A 19,272-nucleotide genomic window follows, 5' to 3' on the forward strand; every position below is an offset into this window, starting at 1 on the left:
ATCTTTGCTACTTTCTGCTGTGGTGTCTAACAAAGTAATTCTTGGTTTGTTTGTCCTACTGCTTGGTCATGACTGCGTAAATTGCCCTTGGGATGGTTTCTTTGTATTCTTGCTCAGGTTGATACAGGACAAATGTATAACCTTGAATCTAAAACTTGGGAAAACTTGGAACAAAGAGGTAGCTTTATTTAGTCTGAAAAGATTAGTTCCAGCGTGGAATGGGCTGCTCTTCAATAATCATTAATTCCTGCTTTTTGAACAGGCACGTCTTCCCAAAGCCTACATAACCACATGTAACATGTTCTATAATGTAGCAGTGCCAGCTTCATAGCCTTGTCTTGTTTATTTCCCTGTCCTTATGGTAATTGTGGGTCATGCTGAGTAACAAGTCCTTTACACAAATGACAGATGCTACTAAGTAGTAGGGCATCTTGGTTTCAGATGTCACTTTGCATTAATTTAGAATTTGTGAACATTTCCGTTAAAATGTTGATGATCTAAAATGTAAATTAAAATATATATAGGTCTGGAAGGCATCACCTGTCACTTGTATCTGAGATACAAGATCTGTTTGAAACTCACCTCTCTGCCCACTCTCACACCAGAGATTAAGAGAATCTCCTATTGTCTTATAACTACCGTGTTACAGAGAGCTAAAGTACAAGACTTTATTATTTTAATGTTAATTATCAAATATTGGGTGCCAAGTCTAAAGACACTTTTAGATAAAATATGCTAGGGGATATTAGGGAGAACTTCCTGTCTCTCAAAAGTGGTGTTTTCATTGATTAGCTTCTTGTAACCCAAGAAGGATGCATATATTTAGCTGAAGTAAATTTGATGGTAATATCTTTTGAGAACTTCACTGAAATTTATGGAACAGGGTCAAAAGTGATCCATAGGAGCTGCCAGAACAATCATAACCTGAAATACAAACCAAGCATCGCTTGTTCAGTAATGCCACCTTCCCTAAAAGAACACAGTTACTTCAAATCCTAGACAGAATTTACAGTTTCAGCAAACTTACATCTGTACAACTGCCTCTCTACCTAACACATCTTGGATAGCTTATCGTCTGCAAGCTTACAGAAAATCCAACTAAATTTGCTACCAAGGTCCTTGAGGAAACAATGATGACCCTAATTTAACATAAGTTGGATTTTCAAAGAAATCAATACACCAGCGGAGAAAAGCCAAAGCAGGGCATACTTCTTCACATCAAAGAGTGTTCTTACCTCTGCTTAGCTCTGGGGTGTAAGGAACTGATAGCAAAAGCAAAGTCAGAACTGCCACACCCTTGTCCTGACCAGTGTTTTGTTTAGTATTTAAACCAACACTGTTATGGAGTTCCTCTCTATGGCACAAAGCCAGAAGAGTAGACAAGGTAAATCTTTTTATGAAATACCGTGAGGTTTGTTACTGTACAGTATGTCTTGCCCCAGTCTTTCAAAATCTTGTGAAGAGGTGACTCCCAACAAGTAGCACACACTGTCTCACGTGCACAAGTACTGGCCCAACACATCACTGTTAAAAGCCTTTTGCAGTACATGGAATGCTGTGGGTGTTCCTCCACCTGGTCACTTGTAATCCTGTAAGAGTATATGAATGCGAGTCCTAGCCTTAGGCACTTGCATTTCAAAAGTCTGATGGTTTGAATGTGGGAAGCAAAGCTTTTTCACATTGTGTGGTGACTGAAACAAAGACCTATTGTATGGTATTGCAGCCATACAAGGCAGTTTGTTCTCAGTTGAGTAGGAAAGAATTATTGCATGAATTCCAGCTAAAGCATCATACTATGCTTTGGTTTAACTGTTAATCATTTATTACTTCTGAAAAGGTATAAAAGAGTTAAAGCTGGCTTTAAATTTAATTCAGCAATTTAACTGTCCCTATTTCAGAGAAGTGGGCTGCTGTAGCAACCCTGACAAGGGCTGCTTCTGAACTGCTTTGAACTTGAGAAACCGCTGGAAGTGAAGAATACTTTGGATAAGTGGTGAGTAGCGCCTGGAAATTGGACTTGATACTTTGGAGCTACTTCTCAAATTTGGCAATGTTCTCAAGGGTTTGATTCAGGGAGGGAGGAACATTTATCTTGGTATAAACCAATTTTGTGAAAATTGTAAGCAAATAATTTCCCGTGATCCTCTCCTGGTTATTAGATTTCTATGGAAAATAACTTTATTTTTTCCCCTAGTTTATATTTTTAAAACCCACACAAAGCATTTAATTTTGAAATAGAAATTCAGTCTTTCCCCTTCTCAGTATAAGAGATCAGATTGTGACTTGTATGGAATACTGAAATCCAGGTACAATAATTCATCACCTTGTAAACACACTTTAGGACTGATGCCACAGATAGAGGGAAAAAGCGACATACTTTTTTTTAATGTTATGTCAACTGATTATTTAAAAGAACAGGTGTTTCTGGAAGTTGGGGGGTCTACAGTATTTGAGAATTTAAGAATCAGAATACATAATTTGAGAACTCTTACTAAATAGTTCAGCACCATAGAAATGCTCTGTGCCCCATTAAAGTCATGCCACACCTAACTCCGGCAATGGTATTTTAATATTGGGACTGTTTGACTTTTTGCATAAGCAGTATAAGAAACATTGACTAGTACAGTATTATTTGCACCAGAATACATCTAGCTTAACAGAACTACTTGAGAAGAAAGTAATCCCTTCAGTTTCTAATGGGGTTCCAGAACACCTATTTTAACCAGATAGTTATGTCACTTAATCAAGATCTAATACATAAAGTGTTCCTGATTTGGGCAACACAGAAACTTGAAATGTATTCTTCACACTGCATACTCTCATTAATCAATCTTTTCATTAATCAATGGTGGATTTATTTTGTGTGGGTATATATGTGTGATTTACAGTACCAGGGAGAGGAGCACATTTATTGAAATAGACGCGATAGACTAATGACAGAAGCATCTAGCTTCAAGCAGAGAGGTCTTCAGCTTGTCTGTTACATTGCAAGGACAGCTCCTGTTTTGAAAGGTACAAGTGTTCACCCATGGAGAATTTCAGCTGTAGGTGAGTGGAAAAAAGGTAGCAGCACACAAGCTACAGGACAGAAGTAAGATTCAGAACTTTTCTCCTCTGTCCTCTTTTATTACAATTCTAGTACTGAATCAGGAAAACAAACAAACAAACAAAAAAAAACCCCAAAAACCCCACAAAACAAACAAACAAAAAAACCCCCAACCAATAAAGGTCTTCTGAAGCACCTACCGATTTCCAGTACAATTAGATATCAGTTTACCACGGCCAAATAGGACTTGCTGAGTCTGTCTCAGTTATTTTTATACCACCATGTTTTCCAAAGCTTTGTGATTCACCATACTGCAGTGTCGTCTCTCTTTTGTCTTTCTCCCATTTAAAAGATACCAAACTATTCTGTGCTACACCTGAAAGAGGTTTACTCTGAGGAGTGCAAAGCAGTCCCTTTCCATTCCTGAGAGGCTGTGCTGGTTTATAATTACAAGTGAATTTTGTCACTGGGGGCTTCTCTTCACACATTTTCCTGTCCATTGTAGCACAATGTTGACACAGACATAATCTTTCTACAGAGGTAATATATTTTGCATTCGGGAGACAGACATGGAAGCTGCATATGCCCATCATGAGGAATTTTTGTCAGCATAACCTTTTATATTGCTGATAAACTGCCTGAAGCCTGCTTGTGTGTGCCTTAGGTGGAGTGACCAGTGACTTGGTGTAAGTCCAGGCACATCTGAACAAGATGGCAAATGGGCCTTCACTGGCTACTGGCCCAAACAGTGCTTTATGGTCAGACTGGACAACAACAATAATTGATCTATTCCAGGTCTTATACACTTCTTATTTTGGTTTTTGGGGTTGCTTTTTTTGTTTTGGTTTGGTTTTTTTTAGTAACTGTGGCTTATAACTTAGCTTTTCTGAGGTGGTCAACTCCTTCATGATTTTGTCATCTAACATAACAAATATGGCCATTTAAAATTTGAGTTCATCTGAAACAACTCCCTTTGCATATTTGCTTCTTGTGAACACAACAGCTTTCCAATGTCTTTTGTTTTTCCTGACTTGCCGTCAGTTAATGAATGCTGAATGTTCTGTAGAAGTTCAGAACCAAACCTAGATTACCTAGATTACAGTAGGTTTATCCACACCTCCCTCAAGTCAGTTTGCTGTGCCAGCCATAATGCTCCTGCTCCGCAAACTGCTGAGCCATCCTTGCCAAGGCTAACAATTTGTAGGACTCGGATTGCATGTCCTACTAATGAAGTCAACCCATTCATTGCTGAATAAACTGCTGGATAAGTAGGTAAGCAAACTGTAGCTCTGATCATAATGCTGAAACGGATGGTGCCCCCTGGCCTGGCGTAAATCAGCCATTCCTGACTCATGGGTCACCTCCTGACTAACTGTGGAAGCTAGGAAGCAGAAAGATCTAATCTTCCGTAATAAAGAATGGATCATGAATGAATATTTTTGGATCCACAATTTAAACAACTTACCTGGTACTAGCAATATGAACTTCAGGGGGAAGGAATACACTTTTCCACCCCATCTTTTAAAACCTTTCAATGAACGGCTAGCAGCAGCAGTAGTGCACATTTCAGACTTTCATTCCCCTAAGTGGAACTTCACTTCTTCAGATTTTGTTAAACACTGCAATTTGAAGACCGGGTTCCTGCTTGCTGTAATCATGTCTCTCTTCCCTGCACACAAGTCAGTAAGACTACAAAAGTAATACTGACAAATCCATGCAGGATTTCAGTGATTTCTACTCCCTCCTCAGCCCAGATTTCTTTTTTTTTTTTTTTTTGCATCACATTGAATGTCTGTCCTGGATATCATAACATGCCTTCTTCTACAGTCAAGTGGATATGTTCAAAAACAAGTGGAACAGGAGGGACAGTTCAGTCTGAACAATTCTGCAGATGGTGCACTGCTAGTAATTAAACCTTCCAGACACAGGAGACATATCTTAAGAGCATTTTAAAGATGGCTCAAAGAACAAGACAAAGAATCAGACATATAAAAAACAATGCCGTGAGGGAAGGTAGATACAAGTTATCCTTGCCTAGTGGCTTAGCTGTGAGGCTGCGTTATGTCTCTTTAGATGCTTGGCAGACTGTTCTTGACTGAGCCTGTGCTGTCTGTTCAAGTGCTACGCCCCATACATTATTTGTCTTGTAAGCTCTTAAATTCCAGTTTGATCACACTTTGTTTGTGCTTTATTGGAACCTTCGTTAATTTAATTATCCACATTATCTATATATGAGATACAGTATAGCATGTGGGAGCTGCAGTGAGCCAGTCTGATGTTATTTTTTGCTATGCTTGTTAAATGTGATATGAGACATGTGAACTGTTTGATGAGACTGAGCATCTCTCCTAGAAAGTGAAATACATTTGCCTTGAAAGCTCTTTTAGAAGAGCAATTTAGCAGGGATTGACAAAGGCCCTTTGCAGCAGAGTAAAAGGAGTTGTTTGCAGGTTTTTAGTATTGAGTGCACTGGGAGGTAAAGAGGGATGAAGGTAATTTTTCTGGCTTTGGCACTTACAGTATGCTGTCATGTCTCTAGCTTCTCTAACTTAAAAGCTCAGCCTGATGTCTTGGAACCATTTGATATAATGTCCCCAGTACTGCCAATGGCAGTACTTCTATCAGACAGGATTTCTTCTTAGAAAATGTATTGTTTGTGTGATGGCCTCAACACAATTTCCACTCCAATGTGCTGTTTCACTAAATTGACTGTTACTCCCCATGTATTATATAGCTCGCTATCTTGTAGACTCTTGTCTACAAGACAACTTGCATCCAAGATTGGATCTACTGATACCATAATGACCAAGTAAGCAAAGATCTTGAAATGTGCTGTCATCTGAAGATGTTGAGATAGAAGAACTTGGTAACCCATATTCCAAATGAACTGAACAGACTGATGGACTGCCCAAGACTATACAAAGAAGCACAGTGTAAATAACAGATAATCCATCCTCTTTGGAACTCCAGAAATCAGTTTAGTTTCTTAATAAATGATGATTAAAATGTCCTTTAACATTATTAAAGCATGTAAGGGGATGTTCAGGCAAGAATTTTCTATACAGAGCAGTAAATAAATGGACCTCTCCTTTGCAAATGCATTCAGGCAATGCCCCAGCTACTATAAGGTCTAATAATCATTAGAATCACACCACCAATTAATCCAGATGTCCTGGCTGCAACCCAGCGATAGTAAAGTAGTTCCACCTGACTATCTAAACTCCTTTTGTAGTTGCAATGGGTCTGATGCTCCTATTCTAATAGAGACAGCACATTCACTGAAGGGCCTGATACTGCAGCTTTTTCCCCTTCACGCTTTAGTTGGGCTAGGAACTACTGCATGCTGCCCTCTGAGTAGACTACTTAAACACAGTTAGCATGTACGTTTCGATTGCTGCTAATTTGGTGCTGCTAATGCCTTCCTGAATGAGGATCTGACTTTTGAAGGGAGTAGCTAGACTTCTTATAGGCTTTGTCAAGTCCTTCCTGGGTCGGGTTTATGATTTTATTAAAAAAAGAAAATCTGCATCAGCTGAACAGTACCACAACTTTCCCTCTTTTCTTCCTCAGCTATCACCTAACGAGGTAACAGAATGGAGAGCAAACAGCAAAGCAATGGTGAGATGAAAGAAAATAAGGTGGTGAAGAAAAAAGTGGTGAGTGAATTCCCCAAACCTTCTGTCAACACATTTGTTTGCTATTTGGGGACTGGAGGCAGAAAATAACTTTTTGGAACCTATCTGAATACTTGCAGGTGCAGGCTCAGTGTCTTGAACGCAGGAATGCTGCTGTTTCCTTTCTGCCTTTGGTACCTGCACTGCACCTGGTACCACAGGACTCTCATTTTCTCCTGTGTTTCTCTTTAACATGTATGTCTACTTTTAAACTAGCCAAAAAAGGGTTTAGGCAAATCATACTGGGATTACCTGACTTTAGGATTTGACTAAAGCCTCCCTTTTATGGGAGGGACTCTGTCATTTGAGAGCAGTGGTAACATTTTGAAGGAGAGTTTCTGTGCCTTCAGAAGGAAATTTTTGGAGGATCTATTCTGTGGAGAAAAGCTTTGATTTTGTCTCTGATACCTTTCTTATACAAGAACCCACAAAGCTGTGTGTTCTTCCCCTTTTTGCCCTTCTGCTCTGACATGCGCAAGAAGAGCAAAATTATGCTTCTTTCCATAGGAATATGGAGACTTGAGCAAATGGAGGCTTCTGGGATGAAAATTTGAGGGGTATAGAGAGTAGCGTGTGTTTAGTTTCTGTAACTTCCTAACAGCAGCTGTAAAAGGTCAAAAAATGGGAGTGTGTTAAGGTGAGAAACTATGTATGCATTAATCACATGCAGACATATTATTTGTATTTGAGTACTAACAGAACTACTTGCACTGCACAATTTTAAATGAAACTAAATAAAATACAGGTGTGTGATTCATCTCAAATACACTCCATGCATTTTAGAGGCTTGATTCTCCTGACTTGACCCTTTTACTGCTTATGATCATTCAAAGACATTACAAATTATGTCTGGATCACCTATCTACGATGACATTTCTCAAAAAGTACAATAATTTTACATGTTAATGAGTAGCATCTGGCTTTCTACTCAAATACTGCTCAGCTTGATCTGAGTCAACGACATATTGAAGTTGCTGCATCATAAACTGCTTTCAAACCTGCAGTGCTTTACGGCATTACTTATTGTGGCTTTGAGAGCTCTAAGCTAGCTGTGAGGTCCGTAGCCTGTCAGAAGTGGCAACAGCACAGATTTACACCAATATTAACCGCAGCCAGCTGGGAATAGTTCCTTATGCACTTAATACTCATCCACTGCCAACCTGAAGGTGTAGTATAACTCTGGGGAGGCCAAGATGCCCATGCTTGCAAATAGGTACCTTCAAAAATAATAGCAGCAGCTTTTACCTTCCGCAGGTAGCGTGTCTCATCACCATCTGTTACACAGCTGTAGTATGGCATACATCCATGCGCCGTGCGGTTAACGTCTTAATTGGCTACAAGGCTTGTGGTATCTTCACTTGCCAGCCTCGGCAACACGGGAAAACTCTTCCCCTCCTTACTCTAGCGTCTCGCCTACAGAAAGGCAGCCCAGGTTTCCAGACCGCAGCCGCGGCAGCCACCCACTCCAAGCCGTGGACCCCAGCCCCCATGCCACTCAGTGGAAGGCCGTGAGGGACACTCAATCGTGACATTTCCCCGCACTGGTGGGTAAATCCCTGCTGAGGGAAGGGTCCTGCCAGGAAACCACCCGCACGGCGCCGGGCACGCACATTTGCTGAAGTTACGTACAAGCAGGCAGATAGGTGAGCTCGCGCTCCTCCGACCCCTGCGTCCCGCCCGCACCCCGGGGCGGCGTGCGCCGGGCACGGACTCCCTGCCCCCCCGGCAGCCGCCTCCCCCCGCGGCCGGCGCTGCAAAGCCGGCCCGGGCACCCCCGAGCGCCAGGCGCCCCCCCGCCCCCCCCGCTCGGCCACCGCCTCCCGCGGCCGCGCCCCCGCTGCGCCCCGCGCGCTGCCCGCCGGAGATGCGCGGCCGCTGCGCACGTGCGGTAGCGGCATGGACCGTGCGGCGGGGCCGGAGGCGGCCACGCTGGTGGCGCGGGGAAAGGGGGGCGGCCGCCGCCGCGCTGGCAGGAGCGTAAGTAGCGCGGGGCAGCGCGGCGTCTCCCCCGGGCCGTTTTGTTTTGGAGGTGACCGTCGCCGTTTCAGCAGCGTGTCATCGGCGGAGCGGGCAGTAGGGCGGGGAGCTCGGCCTGCGCTGCCCGCGCCTGGGGGACGGGGAACCGGGGTGGGGGCTGAGTTCAGTCCTTTCCCGGCGCGGCGGGGTGGGAGGAACGGCGAGGCTGGCGCACGGCGGCGGGGGGGGCCGGAGCGACGCCGAGCCCTTCCCCGCTCGGGAAGTTGTTGGTGCCGGTGCAGAGAGGCCGGCGGCGGGCAGGCGCGGGGGCAGAGCTAAAAATACCGCGGCCGCCGCGCCGGGACCCAGAGGACGGGCGGAGGGCAGCGCCGGCCGCCGCTGCGCGGGGAGAGCAGCCGCCCCCGCGGGCGGAGCGGAGCAGGGCGGGGGCGCCGGCCGCCCCCCCGCTGCCTCCCGAGACCACCGGGACTGGCCGGTCCCCGGGGCAAGGGCAAGCGCGGGGCGAGCGGGGTGGCGGCTCCCCGCCCGCCGCCGCCGCGCCGAGGGCAGGGCAGCCGGCGGGGCCCCGTGTCCGCGCGCGCACCTGCCGGCACGGCCCTTCTCCGGGCTTAACGGTGCTGGGGTACCTGCTGCTCTCCTACAGCTGCATCTCCTCAAGGGTGGCGAGTAAGGTGCGCCAATTCCAGCTTCCCAATATCAGTAGAGAGTCTTAGAAATATCCGTTTAAGAATATTAAAACTTCCACGTAGGAGCGTGCAATGTTTACTCCTTATGGCTGAGAAGGGGTTTATAACTAACCAAAGTACAGTATTCTAAACCGTGTTTTGAAAACCAAAATGCGAACTGTCATACATTTAAAAAAAAAAAAAAAGACAATTTAAGACTTATCGTAGTTGACAGTGATGTTACAGTGTATGCTGAGCTGGGATGGGAGTTGGCAAAAGCATCTTGTAGAGCATGGTGCCCTGGGATCTGTGGTAAGAACAAAACTGTGGACTTTCACAGGTAAGCACTTCCCAGGTATCTGGAGGTCTTTGCTGTGAACTGACATGCAACTTTCCTGCCTGAACACTTACTGCTGTGGTGGCGGTCACACCTACCTGCCCTTGCGCTGGTGGCTGCTACGCATGAGCACACGGATGGCAGTGAAGTCAAGGAACACCTATAAAGGAGGCGTGGTTGCCACCTTGTTTCCTGGTCACTGTAAAACACATTGGATTTTTGGGGGTGGTTTTTTCCTTTTTTTTGTTAACGTTGTCACAGGGTTAATATTTGTCTGAGCAACAGATTTTTATTTTTTTTTTTTTTTTTTTTGCATTCTGTCTTCATTATGCTTTCATCTTTTATCTGGTGTTGCTGAAGCCTGAGCAAATATTTAAAATAGTGTATAAGGAGAATGAGGAGACAGGTCATGGAGAAATTGAAGTTCGTGTTCCAAGAACTGTGAACTGTGAATCGATTAAGTCTGAGGTTTTCTGCAGAGGGCTGTATACTTGAAAAATTCTTGGTATTGAAGTAGGTTATTTGCGATATTTTAAAATAAAGTAGATGTGGAGTTTTCTAATTTGGCAGCACTTTGTGATTTGTCCTGCCTTAGCTTCCACTTAGCCACATGTGCATATAATTTGCCAGCGCTGAGAGGTTTAAGCATTCACTGGAGTTTTTAATAACCACTACACTGTATGATCTGAATTGTTCTGTTTGCAGGATTTTTCTGATGGGTCTAACACTGTTAGAGTAGAGCGCTTTAGCAATATTGCGTCAACATTACCACACAGCACTTGTGAACTTGCACTTACCATTTGTGAACCCTTTGGGAGCAGCCTGGTAGACGTCCAGGAATATTCTCAGTGTTAATAGTTCAAAGTAGTAGCAGCTTCTGCTAAGTGTAGGAACACTTGCACATAATAGAGAAATAATGGACACCTAATATGAGGTGTTATCACCAGAAGCTAAATAAAGTCCTATGTCAACATTTCTACTTTTTGCTACCAAAGTAATGGTGCAAAGCTCTGTGTGTGTGTGGCAGGTTCATTTTAAGAAGCTGGCTAATAATAAGAAATTGTATTTGGCTTATGTAACGAACTCCACAGGATATATTTCTTAATGAGGCTTTTTTTCCCCCCTCGTACACTTCCTCCTGACCTGACTGAAAACAGGCTGGTTAATGAACTGTATAATGTCTTTAAAAGGTCCCGCATCATGTGGAAGAAATTAAAAACACTCAGCTATCCCACAGGGCTTGTTTTGAGCTCCACAGGGCAGCTGTGGAGCACCCCACTTTTGCTGGGTTGTACACTGTGGTCTCTGCCCTGGCACCTGAGAATCTCATCCTTCTTCATGGGTCATAGTGAGCCTACAACGATCGTGTGGAACATCAGCTCTGGCACATGCTAACAACCACAGTGCATTCACTTGCCCTTCTCTGCTGGTGATGCTGGTGGAGCTTGTTCAGTCCATCATCACTGCTTGTATGCCATGTGCTGGTTACACAAAACCTAGTTCGTGCTCCACGTCTTCGTTTTCCAAAGTGAACATACAGCTTTGTGCAGCTGACAGAATTTATTGACTCATTAACCCATTGTGCCTGCTGTAAGTGATATAACTGAAGCTGAGTTTATTAAGCCTGCTCAAGCAGGCCTTTCTCCTTTAGAAAGGATTGATGCTTCAGTGAGTGATGAGGCTGGGCATAAAATGACAGTGAGCTGTGTCTGAAGTTCTAGATTCTTAGCAGTTTTTGTTTTATTCAAAACATGTTAAAAAGCCACCTACTTTATCATTCAGAAGTCAAGAAAAGTGAGGTGTTTTCCATGATCTGCAAAACTTCATTCACAACTGACCAGCCACCAAAACACTGACTTTAACATCTCTTGGGGATAGCAACGGTCAATTCTGATGCCCTCTGATAATCCAGTAGGAGAACTGAGTGGCAGAAAGTCATACTGAGGAAGGTGGAAAGGACCCTGAAAATGCAAAATCTGTCAAATAAAAGCAGTCCTACGTTTTATTCAACAGCTAATGTGGAAGAAGTTGTTAGCATAGGTGGGCTAAAAACAGGATGAGGGGGATGGAGGGGAGAGACCTGAGGAGGGAGAAGTACAGGTGTGTCACTGGGGAAAAGGGCAAATGGCATCTCCACCAGAGAGTGTGTGTGTGTCAGCAAATTGCTGCTGGAGAGTTGCATTTGGGTTACAAAACCTAGTTTGTAGGCATAATTTTGCTTTTTTGGTCACAATTTCACTAATCTTTATACTCACGGGACTGGGGGGCACACGATCTGACAGGTTTTCACAGAAGTCAGGTCTACCCACGGACCTGTTGCATCAAATATATACAACTACTTGCTTTGTTGCATTAGTGCTATGTTGCCAAGTTACCTTTCCTGAGAATGTGCTTCTTCAGCATTTTACTTTTTGGGTTGCTTACACAAAAATCTGTGAGGTTGAAAGAAGTTCAGATGTTCACTTATGCCTTGGTAAACGTTAACTGAGATGCTGTCACTCAAATTTACTGTTCCTCATCGCAGCAAGGGGAGGTGTTTCAGGGTATTATTTTGCCGCAAGGATATATGCCTGCAGAAGCTATACAAGATAGTGTAAAGAGTGTTTAAAACCTGAGGCACGTTAATTTAAAGTATACTAACAACAGCTGCATCTTTCTTTGTTTTTCAGAATTGGTCTGGGAGTCTTGTTGTTGCCTCTTTAACTGGTGCTTTCGGATCATCTTTTCTTTATGGTTACAATCTCTCAGTGGTGAACGCTCCTGCAACGGTAAGTGGCTGACAAAACTGCAATTTAGTATCAGTAGAGGGCAGCCTTGTCCAGCTAGTGTGCACTCCTCAACATGCTGCTTTTATGATCTTGATGTAGTAAAAGAGGTTAAATCTCATATGTTAACTTTCCTTTGCCTGAAAACCTCTTTCTGCTGTCCATGAGGGTTTTGCACAATTGCAGTAGCTGTCATGAAACTAAATGTTGCTGCTGAGGTGAGAGAGTGCACGTGGTTTGCTTCTCATTCTCCCTAAGCCCAGACTTAATACTAAATCTTCTTGCACACTTTTGCAGAAGGTATTTTTAATAGTCTGTCTTTATGACTAGCGAGTACTTGGTGGCTCTATGCACATGTTCAGCAACTTCTGTTCACTTCATTCAGTTCTGGAAGTTTGCACAACATTTCATTCCCACAGTACTGACATTATAAATAATGCCTCTGGCATCATCTTAAATAATGGGCCTCTTCTTCTGTGTTTCGTGGTGATGCCTTGTTTAGTTCTGAGTCCAAAACTGCTGTGTTGACCATCTGTTGGCTGCAACATATGGAATAGATTTGATGAATAGAGTACTGTGAAATCAGTGTGCAGTATTTGGGGGAATTTCATTAAAATATCAGTTATCGCAAACGGAACTCGGAACATTTGGGTTTTACACTGGCTGTCTAGAGATCCTCAATTCAGTCAAGCATAGCAATGGGTAATAGCATAGGTAAGCATATACCATAGCATAGGTAAGCAATTCAGTGGGGTTGCAAGCAACACTATTTTGAAAAGGTAGCTAGTAAATTTTGGGAACTAACTGTGGAAATGCTATTGTGAAACAGTTCCTTTCCAAAGCTAAGCTCCTTCTTTTATGGAAATCTCTTATGAAACCGTGTGGTTAGGTTTCCACCTATGCAGGTTGGTTAAATTAAAGATGGATACAATATTTATGCAAATAATGAAAGAAGATTTTTTTTTTTTTTTAATGATGTTTCATACGTGTATTTTATTTGGTAAACTGATGACCCGAAGAACTAGGAAGAGGCTTACTCTGTTGGAAGCTCTAATTGCCCCCTTCTTAACTTCTGGGAATTTTCTTGGAAGTTCCTGGTCCTTTTTGTACAAATAACACAGGGTTGGACAAACTGGGTATTTATTCTAGCATGACATGTCTGGGTATCACTTCACCTCGCATTCGTCAGAAGATAAACATAGGTTAGAAGAAATCAACAGGAATCCGAATTTCTGTGAGCAATGGTATTGATTGTTCTGATGGTAGACATTCTTCCTGCACAGCCTCGGTACTGTCAACAGAGGGGTGAGAATTATCTGATTTCTAAAGTGTTAAGTGCCATTTAAAAAATGGACTGTCCTGGTAGTCAGGGCTATCCTGTCACTTTCTGCGGGAGTAAAGGAAAGAAAGGATGACAGGATGCGCTCTTTGGCAACACTCAAATGGTTAGGTTTGAGCCATTTGATAGATTATAGTGATGACCAGAGTGTGGGTGGGGAGGATGGAGGTGCAACCATACCATGAGAAATGCTAAATTCCAGGCGTTGTGGTTAGTAACGCTTCCAGGATTGTCCATTTTTGCTTGAAATCTTTTCTGTTGATTTTGGACTGAAACCGGGCACTGTGGTAATGGCTTCAATCATACCGTTGACAGGTTTGCATGAAGTCCTCCTTTTTGCATTGTGGTGTTTCAGTGTTTGAGCATTTTATGTCTGTCTTATTCATGTTGTCACACATTAGCTAGGGCTAAGAATAGTCCTACTGACAGGGAATGCATAGCTGTGTAGTTCAAGAGCAAAATACCAGTGTGGCATCTGGTCCCCCCTCTAGTCCCAGGGTTAATCTGTATCATCCATTTGCCTAGGACAGACTACCTTCCTGTCCCTGTCCCCAGAGCTGTGGTGACTAGGTTGAAGGGAAGAGTCTGGGCTCTGCTGGTAGCCGTGGTGGGGAGGAGCAAGCTATACCAAAGCTGTGCTTCTTGCAGCACAAGAAAAGGAACCTCTGCCCCATCTGTTTTCCCCCTGAATGTCACCAAATCAGTCTGCTGCAAGGCGACCCTTTGGGAATAGCGATGTGAGGTGACTTGAGGTAGACCAAAGGGGAGCACCTGTAAACAGCAGTCCTGTAAGAGGTTATATTGGGAATGCAGTAATTCCTAGAAGTTGTGAGCTAAGTTTCGTTTATAAACTTGGTAGGACAAATAACTTCTTCTGGTGACATGCAGCTTACAGCTTGCATTGTATGAGCATCTCTCTGTAGGATGTTGGATATCTGCTGCCCCCATTTACTTCACTACAGTTCCTTTTGATGTCTAAATTTCTCCAGCCTTAGAGAAGGACTGTATGATGCTTTGAGAGGTATTGAATAAATGGTTGATAATGACTAAAATATGGGATGTTTCCAGGATCCTGGAACTGAACATATCAGCACAATGACTGAGCTGGGGCGGGGGGAAGTTCATTTATGACTGAAGCATTGGAAGAACTGTTTGTAAATTCATGTGTACATTTCCTTTTGGTGTGGCAACTTGTGCCAGCTCATCAAATTACAGGGGAGTACCCCTGCAGTTCTCACCAGTGAACTTCACTGCAGGTGACCTCATAACATGGAGTCAGTCCAACTTCCTTTTTGTTGCAAGAAGGGAATAAACTGCACCAGCTCTGCTCAGAGCAGAATTGCTTTGCACTCAGCCCCCTGCTATTCTGTGGGAAAGAGCAGTGACCCACCGCAGGTATGCTTCCCCCTGCCCATAGCACCTGACAACATGAGAAACCAGCATTAGAAGCCTCCATTAGCTTGTTCAAAGAGTTACAAGAATTTGTTAAAAGCATATGGGAGCATTTGGCAGTAGACAAATGCAATTGAAGCTGTCTTTTTTTGAGCTGAATTTCTACAATTCATTTCATGGACTGACTGCGGGCAAGGTCTGTAGAACAACGATGTGCCTTGTGCTCTGTATGGGAAGCAAAGTCCCTGCTACTGACTGCCGGGCGGTGCTTGCCCCCTTCCCACAGGTGGCTGCAGCTTGGCATTCCTTTTAGAGCTGATACAGGGAAGGTAAGACTCTTGCAAAAATGTATAGAGTGCTACATCAGCCAGTTCAGTAGCTGTTTCTGTGTGTGAGTAACCTTCATAACTATGGGTAAGACAAGGAAAATGTTCTCCTGTATTTAAAATATATCCCTTATACTTATAAGGCATAGATATTTTTATATCTATATTTCCCACCCCAGCACTAGTGCTTTGATGAGCTGAGGCAGCCCAAAATGAGATACTGGTATCAGTCAGCTACCATTCCTTGTAGGCTTTGGTTAGGGGCTATAATTTTTGTATACAGCTTTATGCCATTAGTGTTGTTCAGACAACTGATTAAAATACCAAAGGAGCCTTTCCACAGAATTAGTGGATTCAGATCCAGTGGATTTGGTATGTTTCATGTGCAATTTCTCAAAACTCGTATGTGTTACTAGCTTCCCATTTCTTGGCAATGGGAATCCAGACACCGGTGAGGTACATGCCAGCACATTTATCTGCTACTGTTGACTGTAGTAGTTTGTACTTTCTTTTCTTGAATATTTGCAGTTATTTTATGTCTCCTTGTAAATAACAAAGCTATGCTGAGACAATTAGTCGTAACACAAGGGGAGAATAATTTGCATACTATTTTTAGCCATTATCATTAGCAAGAAATGCTAATAGTGTTCTAAAAATGTGTTCTTTTAGTATTTATTAGTATCAGAAATGAACTTCAAATAAATAAGAAGATATCCAAATCTAAATATAGTCTGAGTATTGATGTTAAAGAATAAGATGTATTTATTGTATGTACTTGATTTAATGGCAGATTAATTTGGAGTTTTACTGTGAGATTCTTCTAAATGGATTAAGCACCAGCTTGACTTTTTTTCCTTCTTTTTTATGCTTTTTTCTGTCTGTATAGATATATGTTTGTATAGAAACATGTAAGATAGGATGGGAGAAATATCCCTGTCCTCCTTTCAATAGAGGGCATAACAGACCTAATAGAAACTTGATAGAAGGAAGACAGTAAGTGGTACATTCTACCTCTACCTTTCTTAGGTACTTTGCAGATGGAGAGGTGGTGTTTCAAACTAAGTCCTCAAATTGAATAGTCCATGTGTCCAAGGCTGGAATACCTAAAGTCTGAAATTCCTAGTTTGAACAGGGAAAATGTAGTGTTAAGCTTATACTGCTGAGTCCTGTCCCAGGATAATTTAATACCTATGACACGTACAGGACAGCCAGGTGATCAGGCCCAGCCAGCATGGGTTTGTGATAGGCAGGTCCCGTTGGACTGGCCTGATCTCCTTCTATGACAAGGTGACCCGCTTAGTGGATGAGGGAAGGACTGTGGATGTTGTCTACCCGGACTTTAGCACAGCCTTTGACACCGTCTCCCACAGCATTCTCCCGGAGAAACTGGCTGCTCGTGGCTTGGACAAGTGAACTCTTTGCTGGGTTAAAAGCTGGCTGGACAGCTGAGCCCAAAGAGTCAATGAAATGTGCAGTGAAACTGCAGAGTTCTTCAAAAGACACACAGGCCAAGCTGCAAACGGACACCCAGACAGAGCATCCAGTGTATTCCATAGGCACACTCAGACAGCTCTTTCCAACAGGATGGGTGGTCCCATGCTGTTACAGGTGATAACAGGAGCCTCAGCGGCAGTGGCATCTCCAGCTGGACCGGCGGACATTCCCCACACGCCGGTGATGCTGAGCTCCCCTCGGGCGGTGTCATGTCCGTGCCCAGCTTGCTCAGAGCTGCAGCACGCACTCCCCAGGCGGTCTCTGGGGTGAGCAGATTCTCTGTGCCAGTGTCCGCAGTTGTCCCTCGGGCCCCACCGTTGAGAGATGAGAGGAGATCCTCAGGGTCGCAGGCACGGGTGGAAAAGCCTGTGACCACCAGGAGATGGGTGCAGAGCTGCAGACCTCTGAGGTGGAAACTGTCCTGCTGGGTGCGCCTTGCCATGTGCCTGCAAAGCAGCATCTCGACAGCAGCGTGGCTCTCTGGCCGTGGCGTGCTGCTGGTGAAGCTGGCCTCCCTCCGCCTACTCAAGGCTCAGCCTGGCTGTCCTGCCACACCGCAAAAATCATTTCAGTGCAGATGTCCATCTTGGAGGCGGTTGTCAGCTGGAACCTGCAGGACTGGGAGGAGGGCAGCAGCGTTAGCTGGCAGTGGCGCGACTCAGGCAAAAGCAGCCAGGCTGTTTTTACTAGCATTTGGGTCCAGCAGACGATTTTCTCCACGTCTAGGCAGGAGTGTGTGCAGAGGGTGTGGAGGAGGGGCGACCTCTGGTCCCTCGGCAGCTGGTCCTCGGGGTGGTGGAGAAAGCACAGTGTGTCTCCCAGCAGCTGCTGCCTCAAGCACACGCACTCCAGCCCCACGCGGATGTTGGGCTGCTCTTCTGGCAGCTGCCCCGTGGTGTCCGGCTCCAGGGTGAAAGAGTGCCCGGGGGGTGGCCACAGGAACACAGGCAGGTGGTAGGTGATGCTGTTCCCGTGCACACTCCAGGTTTCATGGGCACCCTCCTCCCCAGTGGCTGGGTACAGCTCTGGCATGAAACTCCTCTTGCACAGTATCTGGCAGACCTTAAGGAGGTCACCCACCAGCTCCTTCAGGGCCTCGCACGTGTCAGGCAGCTCCTGCATTGGCGGTGGGGTGGGCACAGCCATAGAGCTGACACCGCTGTGTGCACCATGGAGGTCTTCCTCCTCCCTGTCATCCTCCTTTCTGTCCTGCTCACTGCGGCTGCCAGAGGCAAGCTTCATTTTCCTGACCAGCCAGCAGACGCTAACGAGCAGCACCAGGGCCCCCGCAACAGTCCAAAGCGGCCACTGCTGCAACGCGGGAAGGAACGTGCCCCAGCTCCGGTCAACCTCCTGCATCACCCGAGTCGTCTGCTCATCCAGATAGGCCTTACGCTGCCGCATCCGCTCGTCCGTGGCCGTATCTCTGTGGTGAAGGCCCTTCTGCGTGGGCTGCATGGCCAGTATAGCCAGGATGAGGGTGAATGTCACAGCCATGGCCTAGAGGAGGTGGGAGAAAAGGGGGCTGAGCAGGGCTGGGTGGGAGGGAGCGCGGGGCTGGGGGAGCGGGGCAGGAGCCGGCTGGAGCTGGGGGCCGGTAGGAGAGGGGGTGATGGAGGTGCGAGGGAGCAAGGGCAGGGTTTGTGAGCACTGTACCGGCGGGAGCCGCGGGCTGTCCCCATAGAGTCTCCCGAGGCCCCATCCCTGCCACAGGACAGCGTCCCATGGAGCCACGGGCACGCGTCCCATCCCCAAAGCCGCTCTGGGCACCTGCCCCCAGCGGGAGCCCCCAGCAGCTCTGCCCCAGCCCCGAGGGCGGTACCGTGCCCTGCCCTGAGGGGCTCGCCTCTCGCTCTGGGTTAGAAAGGCCCTGGGCATCTGCCCCGTCCCCCACCCAGCCCAGCCTTCCCCCTGCATGCTGCACTCACCGAGCGCCGAAGGCAAACTGCAGTGGGGCTGCCTGGTGATGTCCCTGAAGACAGCTCCCATTGTGACACGTCCTCAGTGATGTCACAGCCGCTGGGACAGCATCACCCACCCAGCAAGCTCCAGCCTTCGTCCCCACCGCCCGACTCAACGGGTCCTGGGCATCGCACCAAGAACAAAGCAGCCTGGCGGGAGCAAGTCCCCAGGGGCTTCTTGACCAAGGGAGCAGACACCCCCCAAAACTGAAATGAAGACGGGGACTGCAGGTGGATGTCCCTGACTTATGTAGAGAGGTGCAAAGTTTTCTGGGCCGGGTGGTCTGACTTCGAGC

The 19,272-nt window shown here is 45.5% G+C and overlaps 1 protein-coding gene across 3 annotated transcripts in view; it reads left to right on the forward strand.

Annotated features, from left to right (window-relative positions):
- The first annotated feature begins 1,918 nt into the window (after nt 1–1,918).
- The window catches only part of SLC2A9 (solute carrier family 2 member 9), a 105,546-nt gene continuing 88,192 nt past the window's right edge, over nt 1,919–19,272 (forward strand). For 2 of the 3 annotated variants that reach the window (XM_056350546.1, XM_056350553.1), the window contains exons 1-2: nt 8,571–8,697; nt 12,369–12,467. In XM_056350546.1, the coding sequence (XP_056206521.1) occupies nt 8,617–8,697; nt 12,369–12,467 (180 nt within the window). In that variant the 5' untranslated portion in view covers nt 8,571–8,616. Of the gene's footprint in view, nt 1,994–6,616; nt 6,703–8,570; nt 8,698–12,368; nt 12,468–19,272 lie in introns of those variants that run through there. The other variant, XM_056350561.1, reaches the window with a different exon arrangement.

Source organism: Falco biarmicus, chromosome 1 (genome assembly GCF_023638135.1).
Source record: "Falco biarmicus isolate bFalBia1 chromosome 1, bFalBia1.pri, whole genome shotgun sequence".
NCBI lineage: Eukaryota > Metazoa > Chordata > Aves > Falconiformes > Falconidae > Falco > Falco biarmicus.